Below are 18,910 nucleotides of genomic sequence, written 5' to 3'. Positions count from 1 at the left end.
GGGTCAGTAAGATATTTTAGTAAAGCTTTAGTTTAGGGTCCAATTCTCACTATAAACTAGTTGCTAATTATATTACTAGGATATTTATTATTACTTATAAAGCACATATTACTGCCTTATTCTACATCCTTAATCCATACCCAATTCCTAAACTTAACAACTACCTTACTAACTATTAATAAGCATTAATTAGGAGTTTAGAGTTTATAATTTTTTTCCATTTTCATACATTTTTCAAATGTAATTTTGTTCCTAATGGCAAAGCTGAATTTTCAGCATCTTTAATTCAGTCTTCAGTGTCACATGATCCTTCAGAAATCATTCTAATATGCTGATTTGCCGCTCAAGAAACATTTCTTATTATTATCAATGTTGAAAACTCTTTAACATTTTTGTAGAAACTGTGACAGATTTTTTTCAGGATTCTTTGATGAATAAAGTATATGACAGGCAAAATAAAAGGAGACTGCAAGGTTATAAGCCATGTGAGGTACCCATTCTAAAGGTTCGTTTTCCTCTCTGCCCTTTTGAGATAGTAACTCATTAATTGGAAATGATTTCCGCTCAGGCTTAAGGAGAGACCTCCCTTTGTTCCTGCATCTATCAACACAAGCCCAGGCTCAAAGTTATCTGCTCTCACAAGCATGTATCTGTCAGAGAAGCAAAGTCTTTTCACCTCTGAGGTTAGATCACACCACTGATGTCTAGCGATAAGTCTTCAACAGAATCTACAGAAGACATTCAGACCAAAATGAGATTCAGCAGAGTTTTCGCACGGCAAAATAACCTTTATGAAAGTGCTTATGTTAACGCAATGACACCGGCTGAGCGATTTGAGTTGCTGTTGAATGAAGGGAAACGAAAAGTTCTCAAACGCTTCCAGTTCTCAAAGCATCAATGGCCCATTTTAGACCGGGCTAATTTACATAAACATGAATGTTTTAATTTCCAAACTCTCTCAGAACATCACAGTATATTAAAAGTGCTGAAACATCCATTTCATACATTGTACTCCATTTAGACGCAGAGATTTTTCATTCATTGTTGCTTTTGAAAAGTAATTCAGTTGCAAATCAAAGCATTTTGTTGTGTCAGTGCATTTGATGCAAGCAGCTGGTGGCCTCTGTTAGCTCACCCACTCTGCGAGGGGCGGGAGGAAGGAAAGGAATTGTGGGAGTTTTGGGAGCACTTGTTTTGTGTTTACTTCAGAAAATTGGGCCACTCTGAGTAATCAAATAAAAACTACTTCTCAATTGAAATGTTATTTTCTTCCCATCTTCATGCAAAATTAGGACACGATTTGCTCTGTGCCTGACAGAATATGGTGTTTAATTTGCATTCAAGAAGTTTCACACTAAACACTGAGAATAACTGTCAATTGTTGCTGACTGCCAGGGCGTTGATCATCATCGGACAACACGGAACATTTCCCCGGAGTCGAGCAGTCGACAATGAATTAATCTGGCTTCCTCTGGTATTGGAACTGATAGAGGAACACAGACAGGAAATTGCCGCGAGCTGAAATATTCAAACTGTTTTTAATTTAAACCACAGGTCGAGAGGCCTTCTGAGGGGTTTTGTCAATTAATGGTGCAAAAAGGTCATTGTGAAAACTCATAACAATTTATGAATATTACGCTAATTGAAGTTGAAGTTCGTCTAGGTAACTGTTTCTCTAGTCTAAGGTTGCATACATCATTAGCTGCATTTTCTCTGCAAAGTAATGTAAAGGAGTTTTCTACACAAGACCATGGAGAACATTTTGTTTTTCCTGCAATTGTACAACACATTTCAATACAATATGATGTATTACTTTACTTCATGATAAAATATGAAAGCAGATGCCTTGATCTACACCTTTGTTGCCTGTAGTTGGGGGAAATTCATGAATTCTGAATTGTTTATTTGCATTAAGCAACTGATTCACTAAAGGAATGATCTAAATCATGTAACAGTGCAAAAACGCTCTCAAAATGAATGCTGAATGCAATTTGTATGTTGTAATTCCCTATCTTACAGCCCGAATCTGAGTGCTGAGTTCTGTAGGATACAGCAGACGACCTTGATCTGGCATAATGTACTCCTGTGATGGCAAAGCTGAATTTTCAGCATCATTACTCCAGTCTTCCATCATATGATCCTTTAGAAATCATAATAATATGGTGATTTGCTGCCCAAGAAACATTTCTTATTATTATCACTGTTGAAAACAGTTGTGCTGCTTAACCTTGATACATTTGTTATTCTTTGTTTCTGGAAATTTCAAAAGAACAGCATTTATTTGAAATAGATAGAAATAATTGTGCTTTTTTTTTTTTTTTACTCTCAGCATACTAACACTGCTTCGTTTTGTTTTTAAATATATTGTCTCATGGCAGTTTCCTCTTTGTCTTTCTCTAACATTTACCATTTAAATGCGGAGATATAGTGAAAACAATGACGCATCATTACTCAGAGTTACGTGTGAGAAAATCACTTAATTCAATACTTAATTTAATGCCAAGTCTCTATACAAATCACACAATGGTCTGTAACTTTAGGCAGAAAGCTTCTTTGAAACCAATTACTCATCAGCTGTAGTAGACGGTAATAGTTTTGACACCTACCTGTGTGATAGCCTGGAGGAGTCTTCCATAGCTGTAGACAATCACGATAAAAGGGAGAATAAGGCAGAAGAAAAACAGACAGATAATGTAAGACACGTTGTTGGCCGTCCTGGCGGCCCAGTTGACACTGCATGTGGTGCCGGGACCCTCCGGACCGTAGCAGCTCCATCCAAACAGTGGTGGAAGAGTCCAAACCATGGAATATATCCAGGAGAAGGCAATACCCATGGCCACCTTTTTGTAATTGGTAGAGTCGGCCTGCGTGGCCCCCATCATGGTGCAGTAGCGCTCGTAAGAGAGCACCGCCAGCGAGATTAGAGACACGACGCCTGTACAAACAGAAGAGAGATACAGACAACACAACGCTTTGTTATGAGTAATAGCTGCGGTCCCGGGTTGCTTACAGATCATTATTGCCTTTGAGGGTTTGTTTACATCAAGTAAAAGGCCAACATCTGCAGGTTTATCGCATGCACTGCAAATATACATCAAGCTCAATGCTGTTGGTTTACCTTGCTTAACAGGAAAAATGAGAATTTAGATGCACTTTGCATCTACACCGTAAATTTTTTTTTTTTAAAGTTGTAAATAAAACAGATTTTTGGATTGTTTTACAAGAAAATACTATGTCAGTCTTATTAAATCGTGTTAATTTAATGTGTTAACTATGTTTCTTTGTAATCATTTGAGAAATTTGACTAAAATTGTTTCAAAGTGTCACACTGTGGTTTCCTCAGGAACAGACTGAAGACTCCGATTAGATACAAACTCAAAACTTTAATAATAGTACTCTGGAACAAGCTGACAGGCAGGGAAAACACACATAAACGCAACAGAGATTGGACAAAGACTGAGGCTACGTTTACACGTGGCTGATAATTTTCATAAATGGACATTTCACCCTCTCCGTTTTAAAAATCCTTCGGATGAGACATTAAACCGAGGCCCTGACTCTCTGTGGTCACAAAAAATCCCAGGATGTCTTTCGAAAGAGTAGGAGTGTAACCCCGGCATCCTGGCCAAATTTGCCCAGTGGCCTCTGTCCATCATGGCCTCCTAATCATCCCCATATATATATACCAATTGGCTTCATCACTATGTCTCCTCTCCACCAGTAACCTGGTGTGTGGTGGGCGTTCTGGCGCAATATGGCTGCCGTCGCATGATCCAGGTGGATGCTGCACATTGGTGGTGGTTGAGGAGATCCCCCCTTCTATGTAAAGCGCTTTGAGTGCCAAGAAAAGCGCTATGTAAATGTAATGAATTATTATTAATTATTATTATTAAAAAATAACTTTGTGCACAGCTGTCAGTTTTCAGAAAAGTGTTCGTTTACACGAACCCGTGTATATGCCTTCAAGAGCATGCCAAACCTGTAGGTGGTAGTGTAACAAGAGGCTCAAGCCCATGTTAGCCAATCGAACGAATCGATTCGCAAGGTCGCACTTTTGACGCAGGTGCAAGTTCTGTCGCATACTGTGATATCGGCTGCCTAAAACTCAGTTTTCTAAGTTTACATGCAAACGTGCAAACGAAGTTTTCCAAAATCTCCACTTTGGCCGGAGTTTTTAGAAAGAATCGGTTTCAGAGGCAAATTCTCCATTTGCGTGTAAATAAAGGGCACAAACGAAGGGAAATGTCTCTGTTTTTCAAAATAACCATGTACGTGTAAACGGGGCCTGAAAGAAAGGGTGCATCTGAAATAGCAAACAGAAACGAGATAATCATACACAGCTGGGACAAATTATTTATACTTATACATAGTAACCATAGAAACGAAGGAGTGGCAGGAAAAAAGAAAGGAAAACAGGAACCAATCAAAACACAAACTGAAAGTCCAAACATGCACTGACATGTGACGCAAAGTAAATCATAAAAACAAATTCAGTGTACCTGTTTTGCATCTGTAGCTTTAAAAAAAAAAAAAAAAACTATTTAAAAAAATATATTGTAATTTTAACAGTAAAAGACTGTAAAAAAAAAAAAAGCTATGTTAAGTTCCCTTACTCTATACAAGTGAAAAACTGTAATAGATCTAATGGGACTTTTTTTAAAAATAGTAAAATACTGTTAAATGTAGTTTTTGGAAGTGAACAACAACGGCTCATCTTAAAACAGCATTGAAAAACCTTACACTGACATTCCCAGAATTCTCTGTTTCTTCTACTACTACAAAGTGTTATTCGTCTCATCTTATCGAGTTCCTCTTCAGAAAACCTGCTTTAGTGGGGTTTTTTAAGTGTTTTTTTTTTTTTTAGAAGAAGCTGATTTACATTGGTAATTTACAGTCTTATAAGATCTGAACAAGGCAAACATCCTTATCAGTGCACCACACTGTACACATGCAGACAGCTTTTGGTGCATCTTGTAAGGGACACTTCTGTTGCATTGTGCACTCCTCCTCTCATTGTATAGTGTACTGTCATTTGTGCTGACAAAACCAAAAAACCCAGGTGGATCTTAAAATATCTCACCAGAAACTGAAGGCAGCTATCATGTCACTGCCATTTTAACTGTGAAGAGCAGGTGTTCACACTCATTTGAGATATGACTAACTGCAAGGTCTCTTGGTAACGCGCAAGGGAGTGTGTATTCTCACGATCAAGCCAAATGTATAATAGTGCAAAGTAAAGGTGTCAAATGTGCCGGTACTTACGTTGATGCGACAAACAATAACAAAACAGTACTGCTTTTAGTACAGAGTACTGACTCAATTCAGTGCATTATTTATGAACTCTAGAAACTATCATTTGTAGCAAACAAATACAGGATTATAATAACAAAGTGTCAGAAGTTGCAACCCTACCATATTTATTATTCAAATGTGTAGTCACATTAGGCTTTAATTAAGCAAAGAAATAAGGACTCTACAATAATTTTAATCAGCCAAGTGGTCAATTTATGCAGGCGTTTAGGTTTGTTGTTGTTGTTGTGTGAATTCGAAGAATTCACCAAACTTTGTTAAGCAGAAAAAGACAAAACCTGCAATGTGCTGTTTCCGGTCTCTTGCGTAAACTCTTTGGGAGATTATTTCATGAAAATTATCTCTCAAAATCCTGCCATTTTCATCATAAAGAAAGCTTCTTAGAAAGACCTTCGCTCAAGAATTGTTTAAAGAGACCATTAGCTTGAATATTTAAACTATAAATATCTTGAGAACATTTTGAATGTTAATAGTCATATTTCCCTGCCTGATATGTGTGTGTGTATATAAAACCTACACCGTGTAACATCTGGATGAAGCAATGTTTTCATGAGCCTGACAATGTGTTTGCTATATTGATGATTAAAAAAATATGCTGGGTTGTTACAACCCAACTTTGGGTCAAATATGGACAAACCCAGCCGTTGGGTTAAATTTTTAAATTACATTTTTAACCCAACGTTTGGGTTTGTCCATATTTGACCCAAAGTTGGGTTAAAACAACCCAGCATTTTTTAGAGTGAAGAATAAAGGCTGATATTTCTTACAAGTAGCTTAATACAAGCATTAGCATTGTTAGTGTAATTTATTCAAGGTAGATAATCAGTGAAAGAAATCTATAGTCCACTGCTTACAATTAGCATTATTATGGCATTAGACATTGTGAACGAGAAAAGAAGCAACTTAAATCATGGTGGTTCCTGATGAAAGCTAATCAAGAAAGCAAGTAATGAGCCTTTTCAAAGCAATGAAAGGCATTTGTCATCAGGCTTTCAAGGAGTGGAACTGATTACAGAGCTTTTCTCCATAAAAAGCACACTTAGGGACAAATAATTTGTCTGTCCACAGTAGACGCGACTGCAGGATGCGTCAAAATCACTCGCAAGAAAATGGATAAGTAGCCTATCAAATTCACAAATATTACACCATTTAAACATTATTAAAAATTCAGGCTACTGAGTTACTAAAATAATCTTTGTCAAAGAATACACTTGTTTGTTCACAGTTTGAACGTTCTTGTTTCCAGTTGTTTAATTTCAAGATCTGAGGTGAATTATCCATTGTTGCTTTTAGAGCTACAAAGCTGGGAGCACTAAATGATATTCAAAGTCACATTGCATGCTTTTAACATTAAATAAAGCACATACACAGTAGGCTACCTTAGATTTTCATTGCCACACTTTGTGTTTGTTGTTCCAGCCGCGACGTCGCAGAAAAATGAATCGTCGCGTGAAAAATAGACTCGTCGCGTGTCGCCGTCGTGGCTGGTTATAGGACAAAAACTCTGATTAACATGGAAAAGATACCTTTTATCGTGCGTCACGTCGCGTGTAGTTAGGACTAGGCCTACTTCTCCCATAAGCACAGTTTTATCGAACCAATGCCGATTCATTCTGCTTTGTTTAGCCAAGGTCCCTGACATTTAGGTTTAGGTTTAGGTTTTGACAATTACAATGAATCAACAATATTCTTTAATTACCAACTAGGTTGTACTTCTAGAGTTTATAAGCACTGATGTAAAAATCTGTTGTCATATAAAACACACCAATTCGATCTTAAGGGCTGCTGGCATGAGAAAAGTGACACCTGTTAATTAACCACAAAACAGCTATTCTACTGACTGGAAATACTATACACTCATCTCTGCCCCATCAGAGCTTGTGTTATGGGTCAAGTACAGGACAGCACACATCTCTTTTCCCTGAAAACAGTTCTCCACACCTTCAGGTCGATTGCTAAACCCCAATTAGGAGAAGAATACACCTCTGCCCTGGTGTGTTTATTCCAATTATGGAGACTTATGGGCCTTTTCAACAGTACACTGTAAAATGTTTTCATCATCTTTGTTTACAATAATTTGTCATTTATTGTGCGTTAATGAGTTTTCAACTCATTTAATAGTTCCAACTTCATTTTATTCATCAGTAAATGAATTAAAAGTGGTTAAAAAGTACAATGAACTTAATTAATTTGGGTTGTAACCTTGGCAAGGTTTCAATTTTAGTGGGTTGAACTTTTTTAGTGTACTTTCGAGCATTTCTTTTTGGTGTAGACTCGAGTATTTGACTTTTCTTGTTCGCACCCCTATACAAAAATGTAGGCTATACGTGCCACCACGTTATGGTATCAGATCATGTACTTTGGAATAGGACAGTGTATTGCAGTCTGTAGACTATATATTTCCAGAAACATGGTACTATAGTAGCCTACACTATTTTGTGCACAACACATGTTCCATAAACTAAAGCAGATAAACACGAGGAGTTTAATCTATCAACAAGAAAACATTCTTTTAAACTGATTGCCATCTATGGGCCGAGGGGAGTTATCCTGCTTTCCTATTATGTGTAAACATATATATACATGTTGGATGAAGAAGCTATGATGTTTAGGCCTATGTTACAGGTCCATTCGTTTTTGGATTCTGTGCTATAAAGAAAAAAAAAATCAAGAAACCACACGTAAAAAAAGAAAAAAATAAAGGATAGAATCACAAAAAATGTCAATTGTTGAAAAAATATTTATCATAAAGAATGTGTATATCAATATGAGGTATTTTAATAATAATAATAAAAAAACAGCCCAAACAACGTTGGTGGGACGCTGTAGCTATTTGGGTGTTTATACTGCAATAAATGGTAACACTTTAGAATACTGTTCTTTCATTAATGAATAACTACACAGGAACAAATGAGTAACGGACTATTAACATTCTAACTACTATTAACTAGAAACTTTGATTAGCGAATTAGTAAGTTATAGCGCTCAGTCGAGTTCACTATTAATCATGTAACTACTATTTTTCATACCTCTCTGAAGACTAAGAACTACTATGGTTCATAATTAATATTAATAATGAATAATGTATATAGGTAATGTAATGGTAACCCATTAGTAATGAATCAAGTGTTACTACATCCTTCTAAAGGAACTACTAATAATTTGGATCAGTATTCTAAATTGAAAAGCTTGATAACTACCTAATATTGACCGAAGTCATTGTCTTCAAAATCTTACAAAAATTTCAAAAGCTTACAATGACTTCAGTCAATATTAGGTAGTTATGTTTTTTGCTTTAGAATACTGATCCAAATAATTAGTAGTTCCTGTAGTAACACTTGAGTCATTACTAGTGGGTTACCATTACCTTTTATTATAAATGATGCATTATTCATGTTAATTATGAACCGGTATAGGTAGTTCTCTATAGCCATATGAAAAATAGTTACTGATTAGCTGAACTACCACATTCAACAGCGCTATTAGCCTACTTATGTGTTAATCAGAGTTTTTTGTTAGTTAATAGTAGTTACTAGAATGTTAAATTCATTAATGAAGGAACAGTTTTCTAAAGTGTTACCCAATAAACTTTCCAACTTTAATGGGAAATATATCTGTGCCAACAACGGGTAGTTTACCACAACAGCAAACATTCCACTTGAAAAGTTGCAATTATTCATAGGCCTATTATTGCAACTTTTAGAATGGGAAATAGTTCTATCTGCCTGGCGGAAAAAAGCCCCGTTAAACTAGCAGCGCGAGCACGAGTCTGAGGAGGCTTCTGAAGCGAGACGCCTACATCACGAGAAATAATGGAAAAGAATTCTATTAAAACCATGAAAATTACACGATTGCTTTTCAGATATCATTCAAGTGTATAGGTTACCTAAAGGTAAGGAGGATTTTTAAAAGAAAATACGACTAGAACGCTGGTATCTATTGTCGGTTATTCAAATTGTATATAGTCATGACATAACTTGAGTTCAGAACAATAAGTTAGCATAAATAAGTATAAAAATATACTTGCACATATCCCTCTTTATTTCTCACACTGTTCTGTTACTGGTAGAAGTTTACTTCGAAAGACATGAACATTTTGACGGCGACGAAGATTAGACGTCGTAGCGAGGTTCCCGAAGTGCCCCAAAGGGAATGTGCTAAAACATTTATGCAACGTTGTGAAAATACGCATTTAGAATGTTAAAACATCGGTCGTATGAAGTAGGCTATCTAATGGGCTACACAAACGTTATCATAACACTTTCACGATTAAAAAACGCGTTTTAATGTGGCTTGCGTGATTCCAAAGTACCAAACTATGGCAACTGCATGCGAATCCTACTTAAATCGTTTATTGACATCGCTATAACATATGGACTTACCCAGACATGAGTTTATGAAGCCATACCACACGCATCCCGCGCGTCCGATGAGCCACCGTCCCTGCGTACTGGCGGCGAAGCTGAACGGAGTGCCGAGGACGCACACCAGCAGATCACTGACTGCGATGCTCACCAGAAGATAGTTCATGGGCGAGCGCAGCACTTTGTAGCGACAGAACAGAATGAGAACGAGCGTGTTGTTGAGAAACCCGAAAGTCCCGATGAATCCAAGGCACACCGCGACCACCAAGTGTCCCGTCGGGCTCAGACTTTGTTCTGAGTGATTCTCATCCAAATGCGCGCTGGTCCCGTCACCTCCTCCAGCGCACCACGCGCAACCCCGACTCATGTTGGACTCAATCATTGCACCATTAATTATGGCTTATGTAAAGGATTTAGTCAGTTTGGTTTTGAAACGAGAGTCTGTGCTTGGTAAAGTCGATGGAGGGTTTTCTAACCCATTGTTTCAGTGGGACTGGAGTTCACCAAACGCTAAATGCAGAAGTAGTACATTATTGCCACAGATAGAGGTTTCAAGATGTGGTCAAGCCAATTATGCCCCTCCTTGGGATGAATGGGAGTTTTTATTACCCCCCGCCTAGCTGACGTCTACGTCTCAAGCCACCGATCTTCATATGCCAATATGCCTCATTAATTTTTTCACCCCATTCCTTATTCACCAAAATGCTAATTATAGCTTTAAGGGTGAAATAAACACAGTAAAAAGTAAAAATGTGAAAATGAAGAGGTAGGTTTATTTGATTTAACCTAAAAAATATTTAATTAAGTCAGGTTCATTTATGACTTAAAACCAGCTACATGACGCATCCTTTTTAGGTTACCTGCATGATATTGTTTTTACTCTATACAACATGGAAACTTGCATTATAAAATAGTCTAGAAGCAGGTGAACTAATTAACAGATAATGCCAGTTCAAAGTCTGTTGAATGCTCACACATTTCATAGCGAAAACACAATACAGATTCATGAGAAAATTCCTGCAGTTTTATGATTTATTAATTATTATTATTTTCATTTTAAATGGTTGTGTAACCTTTCTTTCTGTTTCTCCATTGAGGTATACATTTTAAATATGACATTTGACCTTATAGATGTGGTTATGTGATAAAATATAAATGAACTGCTTTTAGTCAAGTGCATGGATCAGATTGCACCATAAAAATGGACTTTTAAGGGTCAGAGGTAAAAAAAACAACAACCTTCACTGTACTTTTTACCCATTTGTTGTTCATTTTCAAAATATTACAGTCATTTTTATTGATTTATTATTTATTAAATAACAATAATATTAATTACATTAATTATAGTAAAACAGTTAAGAGAGATTTTATAAACTCTGAAAGTGCACTGTGGAAACTCATAGGAAAATAAACTCAATGAAATGATTCTGTTTAAATATAATAAAATCTTGTACTATGTGCAAACACTTATATCAATTATTGTATTAAGCTTGTAATATTTTTTTCTTAGAAGCAGCAAGGCTACATCAGCTGTCTCCTGAAAAAAGATACATCTGATGTATGTACATATATTAAGTTATTCATAATTTACTCAGTTTATCACACAGGCAACAAATTTAATTTCCAATATTTCAATTTTGTCTTTGCCGAACACTGACACCTGTGGGGGAAAAAATATTTTAAAAACGAGATAAAAATAAGATGCGTACAATGAGGAAGCAGATTTTGTGGTCAATAAAACGTCAGTGTTTCCAAAAATAAAACATACTCAGGCTTTTCCTCTAGAAATCTACCTGTCCTCATTTGACTTATACATAGTTCAGAAATGCACATTGAAGAGTTCAATACAAAATTATTTCTGATCGTTCATCGGCTTTTTTGGTTGCCTGATCAATCATTTCCTTTCTAAGCATATTTACCTCTTCAAATGGATTCTTTTTGACAGGTGAGAGGTCAGGGAAAGCAATTTTCTCTCCCTATTTATCCATCTTCTTCCACAGGGGGAATCAGAGAATTGCTTCGCAATCAATTCTATTGATATGAGATTTCATTGTGTTTTTGTACCACTTGTGACGTCCAAATCTATCAGGGATGTTTTTAAAGAAAAGTATAAGTATATAACACAAAATATATCAATTCTCTGTATCCTGTGTTACTAATTGCCATTTGATGCATCTTTGAACCCATTTGAAGCTCAAAATTGAATCTTATTTGAGCAAAGTCAGGTTTCTAACCATCATAAAACTGCAGTTTGTACAGTATAAAAATCATTAATTCAATGAAAAGTCCCCATAAAACATGCAAACCCAACGTGTGTATATAAATCATCAGAAGATGGTCTTTAAAAGTAAGATCCCATAAACTGCATGGGTTCCACGGAAACTTTACGAGCAAACTGTGCAATAAGATTCCAGGTTAGGTTAAAAGTTAAATCACATTAGTTGGAAATAAAAAATAAGAGGGGTCATGGGCATTACACTTTTGCTGATCAGCATGAAATGTCATGCACCACAATCTATCCTTCCCTCAGAAAACTACAAAAAGGAAAATCCGTGAAAAAGCCAGCACCCCATTTTTGAGCCCTAAATATTTTTCCTAATTAAACATTATTTTATCTTCCACTAATGTAGGTAGGAACATTTGGTCCCCGTAACGTAGGGTGTACCAGGACCACACACACACACATACACACGCACACACACATACAATTTCCACAAAAATATTAAGTACCACAACTGTTTTCACCATTGATAATAATAAGAAATGATTCTCAACAACCAAATCAGCATTAGAATGAGTTCTGAAGGATCATGTGACACTGAAGACTGGAGTAATGGCTGTCAAAAATTCAGCAGTCCGAAATCGTATACTCTCGAGTAGGTACTTGTTTTGAATAAGTAATTACTTCGCAGCAGCTTGTGTGTGTAGTATGAATGTAATCTGTCATTATCATGTGACCTACCAGTGTCAGTTACTTCGCTTCATTGCCATTCACATATCCTCTCCCGTGGTCTCATGGGATAGTAAAGTGTCCATCAAATCCACACTTCCGAACCTCGCCGGAAGAAGTAGGTCATCCGGGAACTTTTTGCATACTCTTTTATGAGTACTGTGAATTCGGACATACTTCTTTTGTCACATACTTTTTTTCGCCTATAGGGAAGTATGTGATTTCAGATGCAGGCATGCAGCCTTTGTCCCTTTAATAACTCTCAAAACACATATCAGTCAGCATTACCACTAAGCCTGATCAAGATCTAAAGGGCCAATGCACATCAGTTCAGCTGTACAAAGTGAGTTTGAATTAACCAATGACACGGTAGGGGTGAAAAGTAGGGTACTCATTGATTTATAGGATACGATTTCTTCTTTCGTCCGTACCTGTCATCTCTGAAAATAAACAACAAATCTCCTAGCCAAAACATTTTTTCTAATAATGTTAGGATGGCAAGGCAACACCATTGCAAAATAAATCCATACCTCCAGTGTGCTATCAGCTGGGAGGCTGCAGTTTATTGAATTTGCTCTGTGTGCAGTGCGCCGCTCAAGGTCGTAATTATGAAGTCTGAATAGTTCATATGGGTGGACATGAGGAAGGTGAAGAGGCCTCAAGATAGAGTGGGATTTGTTTTATATAGTCTTGCTTAGCTTCTTCTCTCCCACATCAACCACAATCATGAACATACATTCATTCAAACAAAATCACCCACATGAGCTTCATAGATTCAATTTGATTGTATTTACCATCACACCATAGGTGTCCTATACTTTCTTGCAGAAATCGAAAGCCTGCAATGAGAGTGATACAAGTATGGGACACAATAAAATAACATCCAACCACCTACAGACCGGGATGGACTGAGACTGCACTTGGGGAATGAAACTGACCCATAAGGTCTCATCACTGCTAGAGATCCACATAGTGTTACCATATTGGTTAATGTCCAATATTACAGATTTAGATATTTAGACAATTAGACATTTAATTGTACATGCTCATTTTTTGCCACCATCTAACATTCACTTAAAGTTAAAGTTAAAAACATAACGAAGTAACACTGAAAATGTAATCTATAATCTCCAAATGAAGATTCAAATCCATTTTTCATACTGCACATTTTAATTTTGTGATGCTTGAATTCACTTGTAGCATTTAAAATGGTTGATTAATAGTTTCTTTGCCTCAAGGTCACAAAGCTGCTTTGAAATATAGCACTGACTTTTAAAATCAGCGACTAACATGGAATCTTATCAGGATCAGCCTGAATTTTAATATAAATAATTTTAAATATTTCCCAGCTCTATCAAAGTGGATCCTGGCCAGTGCAGCTTGTCCACAACCTTGAGAAGACTTGCTGCCAAAGGTCAGTGATACAGCCAAAACACCATCTTTCTAAACTGTGTTCCAGTATGCCAATCATCCCATGGGTATTTGCAACAAACCAACAAGCCACGTCTCCCTTTTTTAAGTGCATCATATGTGTGAATAGTGACTGTCGCAACAAATTTCCATCAACGATGCCTTATGTCTCAAGATGGTCTCTTTCAATAGTCCCACAGTGAATCGTGACAGGGTTACAAAGTACACTAAAACGTCCCTTTGCATGCACAGGCTCAGAATAACAGGGGAGAAAAAGCTGCTTTGTTACGGAAAGCAAGCCACCTTGCAGCACGGCCACGAGAAGGGAGAAAAAAGGAAGATGGAAATGAGATTACCTGTAACGAATCAAACAGGAGTAGATGGGATTTCATTACGTTAGGGTTTCAACTAGATATCAAGCAAAAAAAGAATTCAGCATAGCCATCAGTGTTGGTGATGATAACACCAGACTTATTCAGGATTGCACAACAGCCGAAAGCAATAAAGTTCAGTGAAGTCAGAGAAGCTCTGCAAACAAACACATGAACAAGGCTTTGATACAGTCAATAAATGATCTAAAGCTCTAGGGTTTCCAGTACATTGAAGCTTTACTCTACGAGCTATAACTGGTATTTTCAGACCAAGGATCTGTACACACAAATGGAAAGGACGTGATTTACATTCTAAATACACTGCATGTTCTTGGTCATATTGTGAATAATTCATTGGTGCACATCTTTTATATATATATATCAACTTTCCTCACCTTTGAAAACGTCACCTCTAAAACGACTTGCATTTTTGGATGACATCAAGCCCTTTCATTTTTGGCCGAACAGACAGAAGTAAAATGGGTCATGAATGTGTTTCATGTTGACTTAAAGGCAGGGTAGGCAATTTTTTTTTTTTTTTTTTATAAAACGTTTTGTTATACTGGTGGAAACTCTTCACATCCTGATAGCAATCAATTATAGAAGTGGTCTAAATATGAAAACATGTACATACTGTATATCTTCTGTGGAAGTCTCAGAACCAAAAAAATGTTCATCCAATCATTGCATTCGATCCGATATTAGAATGAGTTTTGAAGGATCATACACTGAAGGCTGGAGTAATGGTGAATATTTGGAAATGAATAGCAAAGGCACTTCTGGAAGCCAGATCGCTGAAAACGTCAGCAAACGCTGTTGTCATATTGCTTGTCATGGTTTTGCAGTGAGATTTTTGTTCTCAGTTCCGAAATTTTCCACGGACCCCTTGGCTATTTGAGACAGACCCCAAGCTTGAGAAACATATAAGAGAAGCGGAACTAACCATTCATGTCAAATAAAAACAGAGGGACATGTTCCCACCTCACGCTGTCTGATTTTAACCAAAACCTCTCACTTTCTCATCATGCCGGGACTGTTCCGTCTAACGTGATATGAAATCCATGCCTCCAGTGTGCTATCAGCTGGGAGCCTGCAGTATATTGAGTTTCCTCAGTGTGGAGTGTGCAGACCAAGGTCATAATAATGACGTCTGATTAGATCATATGGGTGATGAGTGAGGTGAAAAGGCCTCAGGATCAGAGAGGGGTTTGTTTTATATAGTCCTTGATTAGCTTCCTCCCTCTCTCATTACCATCGAACACATCCACCTACAACACATTACGCCAGCTTCACAGGTCGCCTCTGCTTTGTGTTCACCCTCACACATAAACAAACTTCCTACAATTGAAGAAATGGAAAGGTCAAGTGTTTCAGTCGATGCAAAAGCTCTATTCACATGTCTGCTGCTTCAATAAAAGACTTCAGACAGAACTTGAAAATAAAGCTGTCTGAATAAAGACACATTCAAACACTCATTACTTTTAACTGAAAACATGTGGGTGGATACATACGGAAGTTTGCTTATTTAGTGCCATGAAAAAAAGCAAATGAGGTTCATACCTGACATACAGAAGGCCAAGAACCCAGCCCCCCTTGGTGACCCGAAGCCCACATACACACTGAAGCTAAATATGGTTGTCACTGCTCTTCTGAGTGCTCAATGCTGGTCAGTAGCAGGAGTTAATATACTTAGGGGAACGGCAACTGAATTGTACAATAGTATTCACTCCTGAAAACTTGAGATAGATTTTTGATTAAAAAGGTGTACATGAACTTTTACAGGGAAAAAATTCCCAGATATGCAGAAAAATAATAATTTCCCTCAAGTCATGTGACTGAATTTGCTTCTAAAATAAAATATCATCAGACCACTATCATCACACAGCATCTGAAATTTTGCGCTGATCGCCAGCAAACACAATTTGTCAGAGTGTGTGGTCTGTGTTCTTTAATCTGCAAGCATTCTTGCTACAAGAATGTGGCTGCATTGTCCATTATCATTTTATTTTGTGCCAGTTCCCCTGAAAATTACAATTTTGTTTTCTTGAAGACATGGAATGGAAATACATATTTGCGCAAATTTGTTTTTGCCATATTCTAATTTTTCACACAAAGTAAATGAGCAACTTGACTGGAAACAACTACTGACAGATTTTGTGAGGTGGTGCTTGAAAAAATATAATAGAGTTGGTGTTTTAACTCATTCGCAAACATTAATACATGTAATGTAAACTATTCAAAATTCAAAACTACAAAGAGCTAATTGCTTACACATTAGATTTAACAAACCTGTGGTTCATTGTGGAATCCATCAGACGTTCTTAATTAGAAGGGTTATTGAATTTTACATTTTGAAAGGTAAACAGAAACCTATCAGAAATGTCATGTAAACAACTAATACTTTAGTACAAAAGAATCCTGTACATGTAATCCAGGGATGGGCAACTTTGGTCCTGCAGGGCCACTGTCCTGCAGAGTTTAGCTCCAACCCTAATTAAACACACCTGAACAACAAATCAATGTCTTCAGGATTACTAGGCAGGTTTTATGATTGGAGCCTTTCAGGACACACAAATTATGAATCTCCTCATCCTTAGTGTTTGGGGTTTGACACTTTTCTGTAGTGACAGCAAATTCTGTTTGAGGACAAACTTCCCTTTCCCTTGGCCACACATTTAATGCCAGTGTAGATAAAAACATACTTATCACTTCCATCTAGACACAGGAAATCACTTTTAGGCTCAAACCTATACAGCACAGCATCTAGGGAGTTGTCTGCTTCCCACATTCCCTGGTTCCTCTGGGATATGGGCCAAGACAGAAGGAGATTTGATTGGAGGAATAATGGTAAAGAGGATCTCGAGAGGTCAAGAGGATGCCATTTCCACCATTAATCATGTTCTTCAGAGCTATGTCAGCTACGATGGTGTCACTCTCCTCCAAAGCCATTGGGAACCAATCACAGCTCCACAGCTGATACATTCACTTCAGCCACAGTTTTACATCCTGTCTCTCTTCATAAAGTGTTACAGTTTAAATGTGTCATTTGTCAAGAAATGTATGTAATGTATGTATGCATGGTGCTGGGTTACACATCTCCAGGTACAGAATATGGAATTTTAATTGACTCTTTATACACAAATATGGGGTGACATGTGGCAAGATGACACTTGATGGATTTTTTTTCTGGAATGTGTCTGAAAACTGAGCTAGAACTCACACCTTACATTGTTCACAGTCAGTGTAAAGATGTCCTAAACATGCATGACGTTCGTTCTTCTGTTTAACATAAAGGAAGATATTTTGAATAAAGTTGGAAACCAAAACAGTTGCTAGTCCCCATTGACTTCCATAGTATTTTTTCCTATACTATAGAAGTCAATGGGGACCAGAAAATATCTACATTTGTGTTCAGCACAAGAAATAAATTAATACAACTTTGGAACAACGGTGAGTAAACGATGACAGAATTTTACACGATAACCTGGAATATTCCTTTAAACTGTCATTGTTTTTTTAGCACAATTTTTGTTGTAGACATGCCGGAAACCATAAACTAAACACACGGGAGAGGACAGAGAAGTGTTTATTCACTCTTGTTGTCATGGCAGCACAGGTTAATGACAAGGACTAGTTCGATATTTCCTCATGTAATTGCAATGGCATGTGAATTGACATGATTGTCTGAAAGTCTAAAGAGCATTTGTCGTATAGTGGCACAGAGAAGCTGTTTTTCTCTCCATAAACCTGGTTTTAGAAGAGATCAACTCAGGTTAATAACATAATATAATTTAATTAATCTCTCCTCATTCTCTCGGAGTATATAATGGACAATGCATACGTTTAATTTAAACGGTATGATTTTAGCCACAATCTGTCATCTGAGACAAATTTTAGAAATTGTAAAACTCTCTGACATTTCTTTCCCAGGAATAACATTGCCAACATTAGTGCCAAAGCATAACCGTTTTATGACCATATACATTGGTTTTAGTCGTCTCCCGCAATATTCAAATATAAAAAAGTGCTACTAGTGCAGTATTTTAGTTATTTTAAAGTAACAACAGGTAACTTTTCAACCTTCATAATATATTTCCAAGTCTCTTGTGATGGTACATCGACTTACAATAGGTTGAATGACACGTCTGCCATAGCCTGACGGGGTCTGTAGCGTTTTTAATCGTACTTTTAAACTTCGGGTTTCGGGTAGTAACCGGCGAACAAAGAGAACTACAAAATTCGACTGCTTTACGGCATATACGTCACTTCCACCACCACCCCCACTTCCTTAAAATCGGACTTGCGAGCCAAATGTTATAGTCATGGCCGAAGCAGCACAGAAAAACAAGAAAGCAAAGGTTTTATCGGAGCAAAGCAAAAAGAGAAAAAGAGTCTACTCAACATGTACAAAGAAAGGAGGAAGATTATTAATAAAATGATATTTTAGGATACCTAACATGTCTGTGATATTTGTTTATTTGTCTTGCCTCAAGCTATAATGCAAA

At 37.0% G+C, this 18,910-nt stretch overlaps 1 protein-coding gene across 1 annotated transcript in view; it reads right to left on the bottom strand.

The window, feature by feature from the left end:
• Positions 1-10,229, bottom strand: part of tmtopsb (teleost multiple tissue opsin b) — a 36,302-nt gene extending 26,073 nt beyond the window's left edge. Inside the window, exons 1-2 of the mRNA XM_056249133.1 lie at positions 9,693-10,229; positions 2,607-2,935 (exon numbers count right to left, since the gene is read on the bottom strand). Coding sequence (XP_056105108.1) covers positions 2,607-2,935; positions 9,693-10,056 — 693 coding nt within the window. The 5' untranslated portion in view covers positions 10,057-10,229. The remainder of the gene's footprint in view (positions 1-2,606; positions 2,936-9,692) is intronic.
• Between the last annotated feature and the right edge of the window lie 8,681 nt (positions 10,230-18,910).

Source organism: Rhinichthys klamathensis, unplaced genomic scaffold, assembly GCF_029890125.1.
Source record: "Rhinichthys klamathensis goyatoka isolate OS25496 unplaced genomic scaffold, OSU_Roscu_1.1 h1tg000059l_1, whole genome shotgun sequence".
Taxonomy (NCBI): Eukaryota; Metazoa; Chordata; class Actinopteri; order Cypriniformes; family Leuciscidae; genus Rhinichthys; species Rhinichthys klamathensis.
This window is presented reverse-complemented; position numbering and strand designations above follow the sequence as displayed.